This window comes from Salvelinus fontinalis, unplaced genomic scaffold (genome assembly GCF_029448725.1).
Source record: "Salvelinus fontinalis isolate EN_2023a unplaced genomic scaffold, ASM2944872v1 scaffold_1261, whole genome shotgun sequence".
Taxonomy (NCBI): Eukaryota; Metazoa; Chordata; class Actinopteri; order Salmoniformes; family Salmonidae; genus Salvelinus; species Salvelinus fontinalis.
In genome coordinates, this window is record NW_026601470.1 from 1 (window position 1) to 18,331 (window position 18,331).

General features: G+C 46.0%; 1 protein-coding gene across 1 annotated transcript in view; it reads right to left on the minus strand.

The window, feature by feature from the left end:
• Positions 1-290: 290 nt before the first annotated feature.
• The window catches only part of LOC129848891 (testis-expressed protein 2-like), a 33,835-nt gene continuing 15,794 nt past the window's right edge, over positions 291-18,331 (minus strand). The window contains exons 3-8 of the mRNA XM_055915992.1: positions 12,909-14,616; positions 9,580-9,780; positions 5,349-5,685; positions 4,896-5,122; positions 2,355-2,510; positions 291-2,113 (exon numbers count right to left, since the gene is read on the minus strand). Of these exons, the coding sequence (XP_055771967.1) occupies positions 1,838-2,113; positions 2,355-2,510; positions 4,896-5,122; positions 5,349-5,685; positions 9,580-9,780; positions 12,909-14,591 (2,880 nt within the window). The 5' untranslated portion in view covers positions 14,592-14,616 and the 3' untranslated portion in view covers positions 291-1,837. The remainder of the gene's footprint in view (positions 2,114-2,354; positions 2,511-4,895; positions 5,123-5,348; positions 5,686-9,579; positions 9,781-12,908; positions 14,617-18,331) is intronic.

An 18,331-nucleotide genomic window follows, 5' to 3' on the forward strand; every position in this document is an offset into this window, starting at 1 on the left:
ACAAGTTTGGGAAACGCTGCACCCCTTGTGGTCCCCAGGAACGAGTTTGGGAAACGCTGCACCCCTTGTGGTCCCCAGGAACGAGTTTGGGAAACGCTGCACCCCTTGTGGTCCCCAGGAACGAGTTTGGGAAACGCTGCACCCCTTGTGGTCCCCAGGAACGAGTTTGGGAAACGCTGCACCCCTTGTGGTCCCCAGGAACGAGTTTGGGAAACGCTGCACCCCTTGTGGTCCCCAGGAACGAGTTTGGGAAACGCTGCACCCCTTGTGGTCCCCAGGAACAAGTTTGGGAAACGCTGCACCCCTTGTGGTCCCCAGGAACGAGTTTGGGAAACGCTGCACCCCTTGTGGTCCCCAGGAACGAGTTTGGGAAACGCTGCACCCCTTGTGGTCCCCAGGAACGAGTTTGGGAAACGCTGCAGTAGAGCCGTAGGAGTTTAACCCTTAACCTTGAATTGAATATGGAAAGCTTCCCAAATCCCAGACTGTAGCTTTAAAGGCCTAATGCAGCCTTTTTTTAATCTCAATATCAAATAATTTCTGGGTAACAATTAAGTACCCTACTGTGATTGTTTTGAATTAAAATGGTCCCCAAACAAAATGCTTTTTGGCAAAAAAAGCAATAATTTGAATAGGACAGTCTGGGAGTGGTCTGAATGGGGAAAACTGAAAACTAGCTGGTATTGTCAGAGAGGTTTAGAACTCTCTTTGTTTTTGGTCTATTAAAACGTATACCGCCTGTTGATGTCACCAGGTAAGCCAAAACTCCATTAAAGTGTTAGTTTCATCAGCTGTTGTACAATATGACACAAAACCAAGGAAAAACTGCATTTTGACTGCACTGGGCCTTTAAGGAGAAGTGGCCCGTTAAAGCGAGACAGTGAGACATTCAAGCTTAGCAATGAAAGGTTTTTCAGGTAAAACATGAAAAACAGACTTAACCCACACACTCGCAACTGTATCCCCTACATCAGAATATAGTTAAATGACTGGATCAATATGACCTCCCACTCACTAGCCTCCCACTTCTCCCCCTCATCCCGTCCCAAAGTCAGACATATCAATGCAGGAATGAATGTGCCTCGGGCTGTATTCACATTCTCAGTTGGAGTGCTGATCTAGTTTGGCCTTTTAGATCCTAATCAATAACATATACAGTGTTGTGAAAAAGTATCTGCCCCCTTTCTAACTTTCTCTACTTTTGCATATTTTTCATACTGAATGTTATCAGATCTTCAACCAAACCTAATATTAGATAAAGGGAACCTGAGTGAACAAATAACAAAACAATTACTTAATTGATTTATTTCATAAACAAAGTTATGCAACACCCAATACCAAGACATAATGGGACCCATCTCATCCACAAAGTTGACTTACGTTTGTCAAAAAGCACCTGGATGATCCTTTAAAAAAATTTAAAAAATGTTTTTATTTTTGTTTTATGGCTAGATGAGTCAAACGTATAACATTTTGGACGACATGGGTCCCATTGTGCCTGGCAAAAATCAAACACTGCATTCCACAGTAAGAACCTTATGCCAACGGTTGAGCATGGTGGTGGTACTGGGATGGTACCATGAATTCTTCTCTGTATCAGAGAATTCTACATGAGAATGTCAGGCCATCCGTCTGTGAGCTGAAGCTGAAGCGCAGCTGGGTCATGCAGCATGACAATGATCCAAAACACACAATCAAGTCTACATGAAAATGGCTAAAAAGCCACACATTTGAAGTTTTGGAATGGCCTAGTCAAAGTCCAGACCTAATCCCAATCGAGATGTGGCAGGACTTGAAACAAACAGTTCATGTTTGAAAACCCACAAATATCGCTGAGTTAAACCAGTTCTGCATGGAAGAGTGAGGCAAAATGTGAATTACTCTGGTTAATAGAGGCATGTGGAGACTGAAACAACAGGCAGAAAGGGGGGGGAGAGGAGATGATAGGAGGAGGGAGAGGAGAAAAGATAGAGGGAGAAGAGAAAGCAGGGAGACAGAGAGAGAGTGTCCAACCTTGGTGGTCCACAGAGGGCTTGGAGGCATGGAGGATCTTGGGAATGGAGAAGCCCATGTCCAGCGCTGTCAGAGTCAGCTCATTCATAAAGTATGGCAGCTGTAACACACAGGAAATTTACACCTCAGGACAGTCTCCTTTCTTACACGTGTGTTTTCTCTGAGTTACATCTCATTTCCCTCTGGTGTGTTGAGAAGTCAGTGAGGGGAAGACGGGAGGAGAAGACGCTTGGAATTTAAAAAGGACTACCGACAAAGAGCTCTCTGGGACAAAGACAGATAAGAAGAATATACACGCTGACTGTATGTGGAGGCAGAGGAGACAGGATGCCAGTACTCACCCTGATCTTACTGAGCTTCATCTGGATCTTTTTGGAGACCATGTCAGCCCAGTACTTCTCCCCCAGGAAGTCCCAGAACACCCGGCCTATCAAGGCGTTCACCCACGCCTCTGGCACCGCCCCTCGCCTCGGCCGCTCGCACGGGCTGCTGGGTAACTGACAGGAACAACGTGGGAGTAACCAGTAGTGAGACAAAGGTAGTAAACATACATACTCTATATCCAACTGATTTTAGAGGTCAGGTCCAGGGTATATATACAATTGTATGTGAAACGAACGGGGAATACTTGCTCATTGCTTAAAGTTTGAATGTACACTGAACAAAATTATAAATGCAACATGTAAAGTGTTGGTCCTATGTTTCATGAGCTGACATTTTCCATATGCACAGAAAGAGTGTTTCTCTCAAATGTTGTGCACAAATTTGTTTACTTCTCTGTTAGTGAGCATTTCTCCTTTGCCAAGATAAACAGCATGATCATTACACAGGTGCACCTTGTCCTGGGGACAATAAAAGGCAGCTCTAAAATGTGCAGTTTTGTCACGCAACACAATGCCACAGATGTCTCAAGTTTTCAGGGAGCGTGCAATTGGCATGCTGACTGCAGGAATGTCCACCAGAGCTGTTGCCAGAGAATTTAATGTTCATTTCTTTACCAATGTCATTTTAGAGAATTTGGCAGTATGTCCAACCAGCCTCACAACTGCAGCTGATGAAACTGTGGGTTTGCACAACCTGTAATGCCCGGAGTGTAGTGGATGAAGGAGTCAGACGCAGGAGATAGAGAGTTCAGAGTAGCGTTCCAATTTAATACCCAACACGGGTGAACACGACGCCACTCTAAATGTAATGCTCCACCACATACAGTGAGAACACGAAATCACAAGACACAACGTACACGAACCGTGACACACAAGAATGTACTACCTGTACACACAACAATCCCGCACACCCAGCAGGCCGGGCTGCTGGGTAATATAGCCCCACAAATCACCCTAACCACAAACAGGTGTCAATAATCACAAAAAGGGAGGGGGAGGAAAAGTCAGTAGCAGCTAGTAGGCCGGTGACGACGACCGCCGAGCACCACCCGAACAGGAAGGGGAGCCACCTTCGGTGGGAGTCGTTACACAACCAAAGAATTTCTGCACCAACTGTCAGAAACCGTCTCAGGGAAGCTCATCTGCGTGCTCGTCGTCCTCACCAGGGTCTTGACCTGACTGCAGTCTGGCTTCACCACTGACTTCAGTGGGCAAATGCTCACCTTCGATGGTCACTGGCACGTTGGAGAAGTGTGCTCCTCACGGATATATCTTGGTATCAACTGTACCGGGCAGGTGTCAGACAGTGTATGGCGTCATGTGGGCAAGCAGTACCCCATGGTGGTGGTGGGGTTATGGTATGAGCAGGCATAAGCCACGGACAACAAACATAATTTCATTTTATTGATGGCAATTTGAATGAACAGAGATAATGTGATGAGATCCTGAGGCCCATTGTCGTGCCATTCATCCACCTCCATAACCTCATGTTTCAGCATGATAATGCACAGCCCCACAAGGTTCCGTACACAGTTCCTGGAAGCTGAAAATGTTCCAGTTCTTCCATGGTCTGCATACTCACCAGACATTTCACCCATTGAGCATGTTTGGGATGCTCTGGATCTACACGTACTACAGCGTGTTCCAGTTATTGCCAATATCCATCAACTTCGCACAGCCATTGAAGAGGAATAGGACAACATTCCACAGGCCACAATCAACAGCCTGATCAACTCTATGCGAAGGAGATGTGTCGTGCTGCATGAGACAAATGGTGATCCCACCAGAGACTGACTGGTTTTCTGATCCATGCCCCTAATTTTTTTTTAACCTCTACCGGATCGGTGTCCCTATATCGGGACGGTTGTTGCTAACGTGCGCTAATGTGACTAGAATGACGTTGCAAGTAACATCCAACTTTCCAGGACATAGACATGTCTTATATGTGCAGAAAGCTTAAATTCTTGTTAATCTAACTGCACTGTTCAATTTACAGTAGCTATTACAGTAAAAAAAATACCATGCTACTGTTTGAGGAGAATGCACAACAACAAAAACTATCACGGCACTTAGTTTGATACATTCACCTCTGAAGGTAAATAATGTACTTACATTCCGTAATCTTGCTCTGATTTGTCATCCTGAGGGTCCCAGAGATAAAATGTAGCATAGTTTTGTTTAATAAAATCAATTTTTATATTCAAATGTAGGAACTGGGTTCTAAAGTTTGAACCCCTGCTGTTTCTGTATTCCCAGTCATGTGAAATCCATAGATTAGGATCTAATGAATGTATTTCAATTGACTGATTTCCTTATTTGAGCTGTAACTCTTTGAAAATGTTGCATGTTGCTTAGTATAGTTGTTATTGTTCAGTTACATGCTATTACATGGCCACACTAACTACATGTCTATCTGATCAGCCTGTGTCAACATGGTCCCCTCCATAGAATTACATATAGAATGAATAAGATCTCTGTGGTCTCCCCCATCAACCCTACCTTCTTGGTGGCTCCAGGGCTGCCCTCTGGGCTGTGGGAGGGGCTGCTGGCCGGGGGGCTGTCTAGCGGGGGCAGGGTGGTGACGTACTTGGCCATGTAGACGTTGTAGTCCAGCAGCATCTTCTGCCTGACCCCTCCGGCCAGGGAAGGGTCCTTCTGACTGGGCTCGTCCATGAGGCTGCCACGGCTGCTACTCCTGCTCTCTGCCTCCAGTCTGTGAGGCCAGTCTGTTAGGTAACGACAACCACACTTGGGTTCAAATTCTATTGGAAATCATTTCACATACGTTAATGTCTAGCTAACGTCTCCCTGTCTGTAATCCTCTTAGAATTAGGGTTAGGGTTAAGGTTAGGGAGAATAGGATTTTGAATGGGAATCAATTGTTGGTCCCCAAAAAGTACAGCTGTCTGTATGTTCAACTGAATGTTCCCTCATTGCCCACTGGATGCTCACTGGACGTTTTATTAGCCTCAGACTTAAGTCTGGATGCCACCAAAATCCTCCTGAACCATTCTTCTTTCTCCCGACCCGTCCTCCCAAACAGGAACAGGGTCAGATCCCGCTCCCCTGGGCGTTTCCTGGGCTCCTCTCCACCCCCAGCTCCACCTGGACCCTCCAGCTTCTCCCCCTTCTCCCCCACACCGGCCGGCTTCTCTTCCCCAGGTTCGCGCCTCTCTCCCTGGGCCTGGACCTTGGACATGAAGTCCTCCTGCTTGGCCAGCTCGATACAGATGGGGTACTTCTTGTTCCACACGCGCTTCCTGGCCAGGCTCTGGGGCACCAGGTGGATCTGGGGACACATTTGGATGTTACACGCTACATGAACCTCTTGGGGGTGTTCTAAAAATATTAGGCTGACTGGACAGATACAGGTATTTATATCACTTGTGAGGGAGGCCCACTTCAATGTCTGTATGCCCAAACACACACACAGTCATAGACAAATGTGCAACATATATGGTATGAAAGTGACATGTCGTTTTTTTGAATAGGCAAAAACATATCACAATGGTCTTCAGCACACAAACGTCAGAGGTAAATTCATCCACAAACACAAATATAATTTTATATACAGTCAGAAGTTTACATACCAGCCAAATACATTTAAACTCAGTTTTTCACAATTCCTGACATTTAATCCTAGTAAAAATGCCCTGTCTTAGGTCAGTATAGGATCCCTGCTTTATTTTAAGAATGTGAAATGTCAGAATAATAGTAGAGAATTATTTCTTTCAGCTTTTATTTCTTTCATCACATTCCCAGTGGGTCAGAAATTTACATACACTCAATTAGTATTTGGTAGCACTGCCTTTAAATTGTTTAACTTGGGTCAAATGTTTCGGGTAGCCTTCCATAAGCTTCCCACAATAAGTTGGTTGAATTTTGGCCCATTCCTCTTGACAGAGCTGGTGTAACTGAGTCAGGTTTGTAGGCCTCCTTGCTCGCACACGGTTTTCAGTTCTGCCCACAAATTTTCTATGGGATTGAGGTCAGGGCTTTGTGATGGCCACTCCAATACCTTGACTATGTTGTCCTTAAGCCATTTTGCCACAACTTTGGAAGTATTCTTGGGGTCATTGTCTATTTGGAAGACCCATTTGCGACCAAGTTTTAACTTCCCGACTGATGTCTTGAGATGTTGCTTCAATATGTCCACATACTTTTCCTTCCTCATGATGCTATCTATTTTGTGAAGTGTACCAGTCCCTCCTGCAGCAAAGCACCTCCACAACATGATACTGCCACCCCCGTGCTTCACAGTTGGGATGGTGTTCTTCTACTTGCAAGCCTCCCCCTTTTTCCTCCAAACATAACGATGGTCATTATGGCCAAACAGTTCTATTTTTGTTTCATCAGACCAGAGGACATTTCTCCAAAAAGTACGATCTTTGTCCCCATGGCTTTTTTATGATGGTTTTGGAGCAGCGGCTTCTTCCTTGCTGTCGATATAGGCCTGGTTTTACTGTGGATATAGATACTTTTGTACCTGTTTCCTCCAGCATCTTCACAAGGTCTTTTCCTGTTGTTCTGGGATTAATTTGCACTTTTCGCACCAAAGTACCTTCATCTCTAGGAGACAGAACGCGTCTCCTTCCTGAGCGGTATGACGGCTGCGTGGTCCCATGGTGTTTATACTTGCGTACTGTGCCTCCCGGGTGGAGCAGTGGTCTAGGGCACTGCATCGCAGTGCTAACTGCGCCACCAGAGTCTCTGGGTTCGCCCCCAGGTTCTGTCGCAGCCGGCCGCGACCGGGAGGTCCGTGGGGCGACGCACAATTGGGCTAGCGTCGTCCGGGTTAGGGAGGGTTTGGCCGGAAGGGATTTCCTTGTCTCATCGCGCTCCAGCGACTCTTGTGGCGGGCTGGGCGCAGTGTGCGCTAACCAAGGGGGCCAGGTGCACGGTGTTTCCTCCGACACATTGGTGCGGCTGGCTTCCGGGTTGGAGGCGCGCTGTGTTAAAGAAGCAGTGCGGCTGGGTTGGGTTGTGCTTCGGAGGACGCATGGCTTTCGACCTTCGTCTCTCCCGAGCCCGTACGGGAGTTGTAGCGATGAGACAAGATAGTAATTACTAGCGATTGGATACCACGAAAATTGGGTAGAAAAGGGGGGGGAAAAATAATAATATATATATATATATATACACTGCTCAAAAAAATAAAGGGAACACTTAAACAACACAATGTAACTCCAAGTCAATCACACTTCTGTAAAATCAAACTGTCCACTTAGGAAGCAACACTGATTGACAATAAATTTCACATGCTGTTGTGCAAATGGAATAGACAAAAGGTGGAAATTATAGGCAATTAGGAGGAGGAGGCCATAGGAGGGCAACAACCCAGCAGCAGGACCGCTACCTCCGCCTTTGTGCAAGGAGGTGCACTGCCAGAGCCCTGCAAAATGACCTCCAGCAGGCCACAAATGTGCATGTGTCTGCTCAAACGGTCAGAAACAGACTCCATGAGGGTGGTATGAGGGCCCGACGTCCACAGGTGGGGGTTGTGCTTACAGCCCAACACTGTGCAGGACGTTTGGCATTTGCCAGAGAACACCAAGATTGGCAAATTCGCCACTGGCGCCCTGTGCTCTTCACAGATGAAAGCAGGTTCACACTGAGCGCATGAGCACATGTGACAGACGTGACAGAGTCTGGAGACGCTGTGGAGAACGTTCTGCTGCCTGCAACATCCTCCAGCATGACCGGTTTGGCGATGGGTCAGTCATGGTGTGGGGTGGCATTTCTTTGTGGGGCCGCACAGCCCTCCATGTGCTCGCCAGAGGTAGCCTGACTGCCATTAGGTACCGAGATGAGATCCTCAAACCCCTTGTGAGACCATATGCTGACACATGCACATTTGTGGCCTGCTGGAGGTAATTTTGCAGGGCTCTGGCAGTGCACCTCCTTGCACTAAGGCGGAGGTACCGGTCCTGCTGCTGGGTTGTTGCCCTCCTACGGCCTCCTCCACGTCTCCTGATGTACTGGCCTGTCTCCTGGTAGCGCCTGCATGCTCTGGTCACTACGCTGACAGACACAGCAAACCTTTTTGCCACAGCTCGCATTGATGTGCCATCCTGGATGAACTGCACTACCTGAGCCACTTGTGTGGGTTGTAGACTCCGTCTCATGCTACCACTAGAGTGAGAGCACCGCCAGCATTCAAAAGTGACCAAAACATCAGCCAGGAAGCATAGGAACTGAGAAGTGGTCTGTGGTCACCACCTGCAGAATCACTCCTGTTTTGGGGGGTGTCTTGCTAATTGCCTATAATTTCCACCTTTTGTCTGTTCCATTTGCACAACAGCATGTGAAATTTATTGTCAATCAGTGTTGCTTCCTAAGTGGACAGTTTGATTTCACAGAAGTGTGATTGACTTGGAGTTACATTGTGTTGTTTAAGTGTTCCCTTTATTTTTTTGAGCAGTGTATATATATATATATACTTGCGTACTATTGTTTGTACAGATGAACGTGGTACCTTCAGGCACTTGCAAATTGCTCCCAATGATGAACCAGACTTGTGGAGGTCTACAATTTTTGGCTGATTTCTTTTGATTTTCCCATGACGTCAATTAAAGAGGCACTGAGTTTGAAGGTAGGCCTTGAAATACATCCACAGGTACTCCTCCAATTGACTCAAATTATGTCAATTAGCCTATCAGAAGCTTCTAAAGCCATGATATCATTTTCTGGAATTTTCCAAGCTGTTTAAAGGCACAGTCAACTTAGTGTATGTAAACTTCTGACCCACTGGAATTGTGATACAGTGAATTATAAGTGAAATAATCTGTCTGTAAACAATTTTTGGAAAAATGACTTGTGTCATACGCAAAGTAGATGTCCTAACTGACTTGCTAAAACTATAGTTTGTTAACAAGAAATTAGTGGAGTGATTGAAAAACGATTTTAATGACTCCAAGCTAAGTGTATGTAAACTTCCAACTTCAACTGTATCTTAAATGACCGCGTTTTCACGGATTTGATTATATAATCGTCGAGCCCATTCAAGTGATTAGGGGACAGGACCCAGAAGTATGACATAGGACGACGTCACTTGCACATTGTATTTCCCTTTCCCTCCCTGTCTTAGACATACACAAACAAAATGGCGCGTCCATCCGCAAACGACCATACAACACGTTCCACAGACAGATGGACAGACAGACACACAGACACACACACACACCTTGCTGTCGGTGAGGTCGTAGATCTTCTGGCTGATGTAGGTGACGTCAGGTTTGGGCTCGTTGTGCGTGGCCCGCCGGGCGATGTTGCGGTTGGGTTTGGACAGGCGCAGGGTGGAGCCCTCCAGACGTACATACACAGAGTGGGTCAGAGTGGCATGGTACATTTCTAGGTCATAGCTGGACATCTGGTTCATCCAGCCCTGTTAATGGGAACAATACACACTGTTAACTCTCAGACCGACGCATGGAACAACATGGAGACTAATAATATGCACGAATGACATACACACACAAACACACACACACACACTAATTGGGGAGTGTGATGGGCTGCAATACAACCACATAACCACACGGTCTCCAACTTTTAGCTGACAGTCCTGGTCCATACTAACATCATAGTGAGAGAATCATCCAGAGCATGTTGATATGTGGAGATAGTATCACAACATGGCTTCCTCTAAACAACAACAACGGTCTGTTCAGTTCTCTTCAGAGACGGGGAGACGTTACATCATGAGTTACATCATGGGCATGATGACTTCATAGCGTGACTGTGGGTGAGAGCTGACCCGTATGACCCCTCCTTTAGCTGGCTATATTCTGTGGTTCCACAGGCGCTATGTTGGGGCTGTGTTCCACGAGACCAGAGAGCCTCTCTCCAGTACAGCTGTAGCCTGAGGCTATTGAGCGCATGTGCCCACACGGGTTCAAACACACACGCACAAGTACACACACACACTCAAACAAGAACACAAACACACGCTTACATAACTGCTAGCCAACCGCTAAGCGTGTCTCCTCTGCTTCAGTTTCCAGCACATTGACTGGGTTAAAAGGAGAACGTTTGACAAATCAACAGACCATTTAATCTGTGAGGTTGTTTCAGGGCAAACCTCAATGCAGCTGGAGGGAACGCTATATAGCCTCAGTATGTTGTTGGATAGCCCAATGAGGATATTTGATTAGTCATTTAGCAGACACTCTTATTCAGAGTCTTATTACAGTATTGAGTGCATACATTTTCATACGGGTCCCCCATGGGAATCAAACCCACAACCCTGGTGTTGCAAGCACCATGCTGAGCCACACCGGACTTTGATGTATTTCTTATCCAGCCAATGTTTCTCTATCCCACTGAGAAGCCACCATTGTGAATGCTGCATGAGCATTCAGGAGAGGTTGTACATCCCAATATTTAAGCCAGTGTAATGTTTAATGGTGTAATAACCCAAGCCTACTGAAAAGTACTGGTGTGGATATTAGGATTCATTGAAGGAGGAGAATTGTTACCTTGGCAACCATGCTGTTTAGCCATTCAAGAGAGGGAAGAAGACGGATATCTACAGACATATACTGAATGGCTTCCTGTCCTATCTGATAAAGTGAGCAGCCATCCTGAACTTTAACGACAAACAGAGACGCGATATGGAGAATTGGTTTGCGCCCAAATGGCAACCTAATCCCTATATGGTGCACTACTTTTAACCAGAATCCTATGGGCCTTGGTCAAAAGTAGTGCACTACATAGGGAATAAGGTGCCATGTGGGACGCACAGTCTTGGAGATCCTCCCTACTCTCTCCGAGTCCCACTGGGGAAAAGCCAGCCATGTATCAGCTGTTTATCTTGTAGACGCTATCAGCAACATGTGCTCAGCTTGCTAACTCAATAGAAGCTGCAGGCTATCTGTCCACAGTGATGACAGGTAATACTAGGAAAAGGACACAGTCTATCTGTCCACAGTGATGACAGGTAATACTAGGAAAAGGACACAGCCTATCTGTCCACAGTGATGACAGGTAATACTAAGGGAAGGACACAGCCAATCTGTCCACAGTGATGACAGGTACTACTAGGGGAAGGACACAGCCTATCTGTCCACAGTGATGACAGGTACTACTAAGGGAAGGACACAGCCTATCTGTCCACAGTGATGACAGGTAATACTAAGGGAAGGACACAGCCTATCTGTCCACAGTGATGACAGGTAATACTAAGGGAAGGACACAGCCTATCTGTCCACAGTGATGACAGGTATTACTAGGGGAAGGACACAGCCTATCTAAGATGTCAGGCTATCTGTCCACAGTGATGACAGGTAATACTAGGGGAAGGACACAGCCTAAGATGTCAGGCTATCTGTCCACAGTGATGACAGGTAATACTAGGGGAAGGACACAGCCTATCTAAGATGTCAGGCTATCTGTCCACAGTGATGACAGGTAATACTAGGGGAAGGACACAGCCTATCTAAGATGTCAGGCTATCTGTCCACAGTGATGACAGGTAATACTAGGAGAAGGACACAACCTATCTGTCCACAGTGATGACAGGTAATACTAGGGGAAGGACACCGCCTAAGATGTCAGGCTATCTGTCCATAATGATGACAGGTAATACTAGGAGAAGGACAAACCCTATCTATCCACAGTGATGACAGGTAATACTAGGGGAAGGACACAGCCTATCTAAGATGTCAGGCTATCTGTCCACAGTGATGACAGGTAATACTAGGGGAAGGACACAGCCTATCTAAGATGTCAGGCTATCTGTCCATAGTGATGACAGGTAATACTAGGGGAAAGACACAGCCTATCTGTCCACAGTGATGACAGGTAATACTAGGGGAAGGACACAGCCTATCTAAGATGTCAGGCTATCTGTCCATAGTGATGACAGGTAATACTAGGGGAAAGACACAGCCTATCTGTCCACAGTGATGACAGGTAATACTAGGGGAAGGACACCGCCTAAGATGTCAGGCTATCTGTCCACAGTGATGACAGGTAATACTAGGGGAAGGACACCTTCTAAGATGTCAGGCTATCTGTCCATAGTGATGACAGGCACTACTAGGGGAAGGACACAACCTATCTGTCCACAGTGATGACAGGTAATACTAGGGGAAGGACACCGCCTAAGATGTCAGGCTATCTGTCCACAGTGATGACAGGTAATACTAAGGGAAGGACACCGCCTATCTAAGATGTCAGGCTCCTTTCTATGTGATCTGCCTTAAATATACCTTGGTCGTTGCACAACAGAAAAGTATGCCTATCCATGACAATATCTCTATTGTTGCATTTATAAATCTATTATCTATCCTCTTGGGTAGAAAGCTTTCTATGTCATAACCTTACACAACAAATACAGGGATAGGCTGTTCAGTCACAAACTCTGGTTCTGGAGAGTTGAGCAGGCTTTTGTTCCACTCTTATACTAATGCACCCTTTACAGTTTTTTCCCAATTGCTTTGGCACTAATTTCAGACGTAAGTCGTCACATTTCTAAATACTTAGCACTAAACTGCTAACACAGTGACCTACCTTAAAGATTCCAGGTTCTTTGATATCCAGCTGGGCCACGTTCCACTGCTCCCCCCTTCGTCTGCCCTGCCTGGTCCCACTGCAGCTGGAGACCTCCGGAGCCGACAGCCACACCACCAGTATAGCCAGCATGAACCCTGCTGCCACCCCCTGCACCACCGCACACAAATAGGGTGGCAGGGGGAATACCAGGTAACTGTAGACTAGACACGTGAAGAAGAGGAGGCCAGTGATGGGCACGTTTGGTAAGTCTTCCTCCTCTTCGTCGGACTCGGCTTCACTGCAGACGCCCGTGCTTCCCGTTTGGATCTGCAGGGACCCGGGCCGCTCCCCATCCGGTGTCTCAGTGTCAGTACAGAACTCAAAGTCTCCACTGTAGAGCTCACAAAACTCCTCGTCCTCCAGGCGGACTAGGGCCGACATGGAGCAGTGACCCAGGGCGAGGGAGGAGGACCTGGGGAGAGGAGGAGGGGAGGAGACCCGGGAGGTCCTGGAGGACTTGGCTGGAGGAGAGGAGAAGACAGAGTCTGCTGAGGCTTCACCAGTAGGGGTCTCCTCTTCCTCTTCCTCTCCTTCAGAGTTGCCCCCCTCCTCTTTGATGCTGTAGCTGTTGTTGCTTTCTGCATGCCCATTGAGGCCTGCCAGGTTTGTGAGCTCCGTGGCGCTGAGGGAGAGGGAGCGGTGGGTAGCGGAGGCACCCCCTCCTGTACCCCCTCCCTCGGCCCCGCCTCCAGCCTCGTCGCCCATGAACTTACTGAACAGCTGCATTGGCTCACACATGACCTCCGACAAACGCCTCCTAGTATCCTCGATCCTGGCCTCCATCTCTTGCACCTTGAAGAAACACCTCCCGTCGGCCGGGGAGTTGAGGGGTGAGGAGGGGGCCGTCTTGGAGTCACCCCCCCCTAACGTGGTGGAGCCCATCGGCTGGCCCAACTGCTTGAAGAGCTGCAGGTTGTTGACGCGGGAGTCTGGAGGTGGGCGCTGCTGGGAGAGAGATGGTGGTGAGGGCGCCTCCTGGTGGTCTGGCCTGGTGTTGTCCGTGGAGAGAGACTTGGCGAATGTCTTCATCAGGTGGTGGCGGTGGCGTCCGGCAGAAGAAGGAGGGGCAACCATCATTTCATTGGACAGGGACCTGAGGCTGAGGAAAGGCTTGGAGGGCAGGGCAGGGCGAGACGGGGAGGAGGTGGTGGAGGAGGAGGTGGGAGGGATCATGGGTCTTGTGTGATCAGAGGGCCAGGAGGAGCAAGCGGGGGGGGACTGGAGAGGGGTGTGCGTGGAGGAGGGGAGGATGGGCAGGGCTGGGCTGTGGGGTAGAGTGGTAGAGGACACAGCAATGGTAGTGGTGGTCCCAATCCCTCCAGCCTCAAACAGTAGCTCCTCGCTGGCTTCCAAGGTCGTCACGATGCCCTGGTCCTCAGTCCTCCCCCCCATCACACCCAGCCCTTCTGACTCCTCTCCTGCGGAGGACGATGACACAGACGCCCCAAACCCATACAGCTCCTCGTCCTCGTCCTCCTCTTGTCCCAGGGCGGAGAAGTGGATGGTGATGGTGTCCCGGGAGAGGGAGCGCTGCACCTGCAGCTTGGGGCCGGGGGGCGGGCGGGGGGGCGTGGAGAAAGAGGGGGTACTGTCTGCAGCATGGCCGTCCTTCCTGCTACTGTTGCTGCCCTGGCTGGTCATAACCACACTCCACAGGGCTCACAGCCTGGAGAGGGGGGAGAGAGGGGGAGAGAGAGGGAAAAAGAGAGAGGGATGAGGGAGAGAGAACGAGTGGTGTGGGAGAGGCAGGGACAGAGAGAGAGAGAGAGAGAGAGAGAGAGAGAGAGAGAGAGAGAGAGAGAGAGAGAGAGAGAGAGAGAGAGAGAGAGAGAGAGAGAGAGAGAGAGATTGAGAGAGAGAGAGAGAAAGAAAGAAATAAAGAAAAAATAAAGAAAATATGAGTTTAAAGCCAGAATCCTTAGCTGCTACATCGATTTTTGACCATTGATTCTTGAGGAACATAACTTATAAATGCCTCATGAGCTTAGTTCAACTGTCGTACCCCATCAGAACCAAAGATTTTAGTTTTTTTTACTCTGAAGTTTGTCGTTTAGTTTAGTTTAGTTTATTAATTCGACCATTTTAAAAAACAAGCACACATAAAACTTAAAAGCCATACATGCACATTAATAAAATCATTGAGGATAACACATAATAAAGTCTGGGACTTATTTCCATTGTGGTCCTCTTGAGACAAGATGGCTAGACAAGATCTAACACAGTATGGCAGTGAAATAATAAAACAAAAACATAGAAGAAGAACATCTATCTCATCATTCCAGTTACATCATAGGGGTAAACAATATATATAACAATATATTATATGTAAACAATATATATGTAAACAAAAACTATATAGCCTCAAAACATGGTAACAACTGTCCTTGCATCCACAGCGCTGTCTATGAATTTGAGAATAGTTACATTTCTCCAGGCTCATCCCTCAGTTTTTTTTTACCAAAACAGAGGCTAGGGTGTCCACTTTGTCATTGTTTCAATTAAGGATTCTAGCTTTCAATTAAGGATTCTAACAGGCCACCAAGTTTGCGCTGCTCGTTCCCGCTGCTTGCTCCGTGGATAAAGGAATGCTCCTACCACTGTCTCTCCCAAGCATCTTTGACCGGTGTTTTCACATACTGCCTGTATCCACAGCTCTAACTGACTTGATTAGTAAAGTGCAGCCAGGACCCATTCAGCGAGCAAGTCCTCCTCTTTCTCTCTGTTTATCCTACTGGTGCATGTGTGATCAAGTGTGACTTGCTGTTGTGTGTAGGTCATTTCATTGGCGGAGCTTGTTTTCGGGAGGTGGGTTGTGAGTTGTGAACTCATTTTAGCTCACAACAAGCTTGTGGCATGGCTGATACTAGACAGAAAAACGCCACAAAGCTCAATGCGGAAGACGAGTACGTATCAAGCACTACACTCCATCAACTACTGGATCAACAAAAAGACTTCTAGAAAGATCTAACAGATCTGCAGGAAAATAACATTAAGTCCTTCCTGCAACTCTTTATGGATTCTACCAACAAAAGGGTTAATGTTCTGTTTAAGGATGTAACGGAATTTATACACAGTTTGGAATTTACGCAGTCGGAGGTGAATGTCCCCAGCCAGACCGCATTCAAAACCATGTCTGAGGATTTCCCCGTTTTACAAATAACACTTGACAAGCACTCTTCCAAAGGATACTACCTCAAAAACCAATCGAGGCACAATAACATTTGAATTGATGGAATTGAGGACGTAAATACTGAAACTTGGCATGACACAGAAGTCAAGGCCAAGACGCTCCTGGCAGATCAACTCAAACTGGACCCTAAACTCATGGAGATGGAGAGGGCTCTTAAGAATGGCACTTTCTTCCCCGATGGATTCTGCAAATTACAAAAAGTAGAAGAACAAATGTACCCACCTACTTCGGATATCCCCCAAAATATATTGGACTAATTCCAAGAATCCTTAAATAATACAAAGTCAAATTGGAAAATCATCAATAAACTGTTAAATAAGAAAAAGGCATCTAGAACCATCCCATCTCAATTTATTGTTGGAAATAAGATGTATATATTTTTTTTGTGAATGTGGGTTCCTCTCTGTAAAAGAATATTGAGAAAACTGATGGCAATCCCTTGGACTACATTAAGGGACATTTCCCTTCTCTGCTTCAGTTTGATCCTCCTGATATAATGGAGGTGATGGAGGTAAATGGTAAAGATATCAGCAGAAGGTTATGATGAGATTGGTGCCTTTTTGGTGAAATCAGTGTCTTCCTCGATTACTGAGCCTCTAACGCATATCTTCACCAAACTAGTAGTATTGTTCCTAAAGATTTGAAAATTATCCCCCTCTATAAATCTGGGTATCCAATATTTTTCACAAATTATTTCCCAATATCTGTACTACCATGTTTTTCTACAATCCTAGAAAAATTGGTGTGTAAGAGAATGTTGAAACACTTAAATCAACACTACATTCTACATGAGCATCAATATGGTTTTTGAAAAACTACTCCACAGATATAGTTCCTTTGTAACTTGTGGATAAAATCTTTACAGCCCTGGACAACAATGAACACGCTCTCTGCATCTTTTTAGATTCATCCAAAGATTTTGACACGGTTGATCATGAAATGTTACTTTCTAAATTGCATTATTACGGTTTTCATGATTATACATAATTGGCTTTATAGTTCTATTTATGATAGAGAACAATTTGTTCATGCAAACGGCTGTGCATCAACCAGGGCCAAGATATCCTGTGGTGTGACACAGGGTTCGATAATTGGACCTTTGTTATTCCTAATCTATATCAATGACCTTGCTGCTGTGTCTCCTACCGTACTTCCCATTCTCTTTGCTGAGGATACCACTTAGATTTTATCACACAAGAATTTTGATTAATGAAGCCAACCCAGGCATGGCCAAATTCTCTGAATGGTTCCAGATAAACAAATTATCTTTAAATGTTTAAAAAAATCTAACTTCATTATATTCACTAGTAAGAATAAGAAATATTGTAAAAAATACAAAATAAAATAAAAAAAGAAGCCAGAATCTCAATTGGTGGGAATGAAGTGGAAGTCACATCCACTAGATTCCTCTGAGTTCTAGTTGATGAAAAGTTATCCTGTAAAGATCATATTCAATGTCACTAGCGAAGTGATGAAATCTGCTGGTATCATCAGAAAGACTAGTGGTTTGGTTCATCAGGCTTGCTTCCTAACTCTATACTATAGCTTAATTGATCCATTTCTCATTTACTGTAATATTGTCTGGGCCACTAAATATGCCTCCTAACTACACAAATTACTCATCATACAAAATACATTTGCAAGACTAGCCACCTCCTCTAATTACCTGGCTCCATCTGCACCTTTGTTTAAGAAACTCAATATCTGTCACGGCTGTTGAAGGATGAGGACCAAGGTGCAGCGTGGTGAGCGTACATTTTACTTTATTTAAGAATGACGCCGACAAAAAACAATAAACCATACAAAACAAACCGTGAAGCTAAAGGCAATAGTGCCAACAAACAAAGACAACTTCCCACAAAGAACGGTGGGAAAAAAGCTACCTAAGTATGGTTCCCAATCAGAGACAACGATAGACAGCTGTTCCTGATTGAGAACCATACCCGGCCAAAACATAGAAATAGAAAATCATAGAAACACAAAACATAGAAATAAAGGACATAGAATGCCCACCCAAATCACACCCTGTCCAAACCAAAAAGAGACATAAAAAAGGCTCTCTAAGGTGACAATATCTTGTCTATTTACAACATTAACGTACACCAATTATGCACTTTCATCTACAAATACTCATACCTCCCAGACAGTTGACCTTTCAATGGATTCTTCCAGGTTCATTTTGAAATCCATC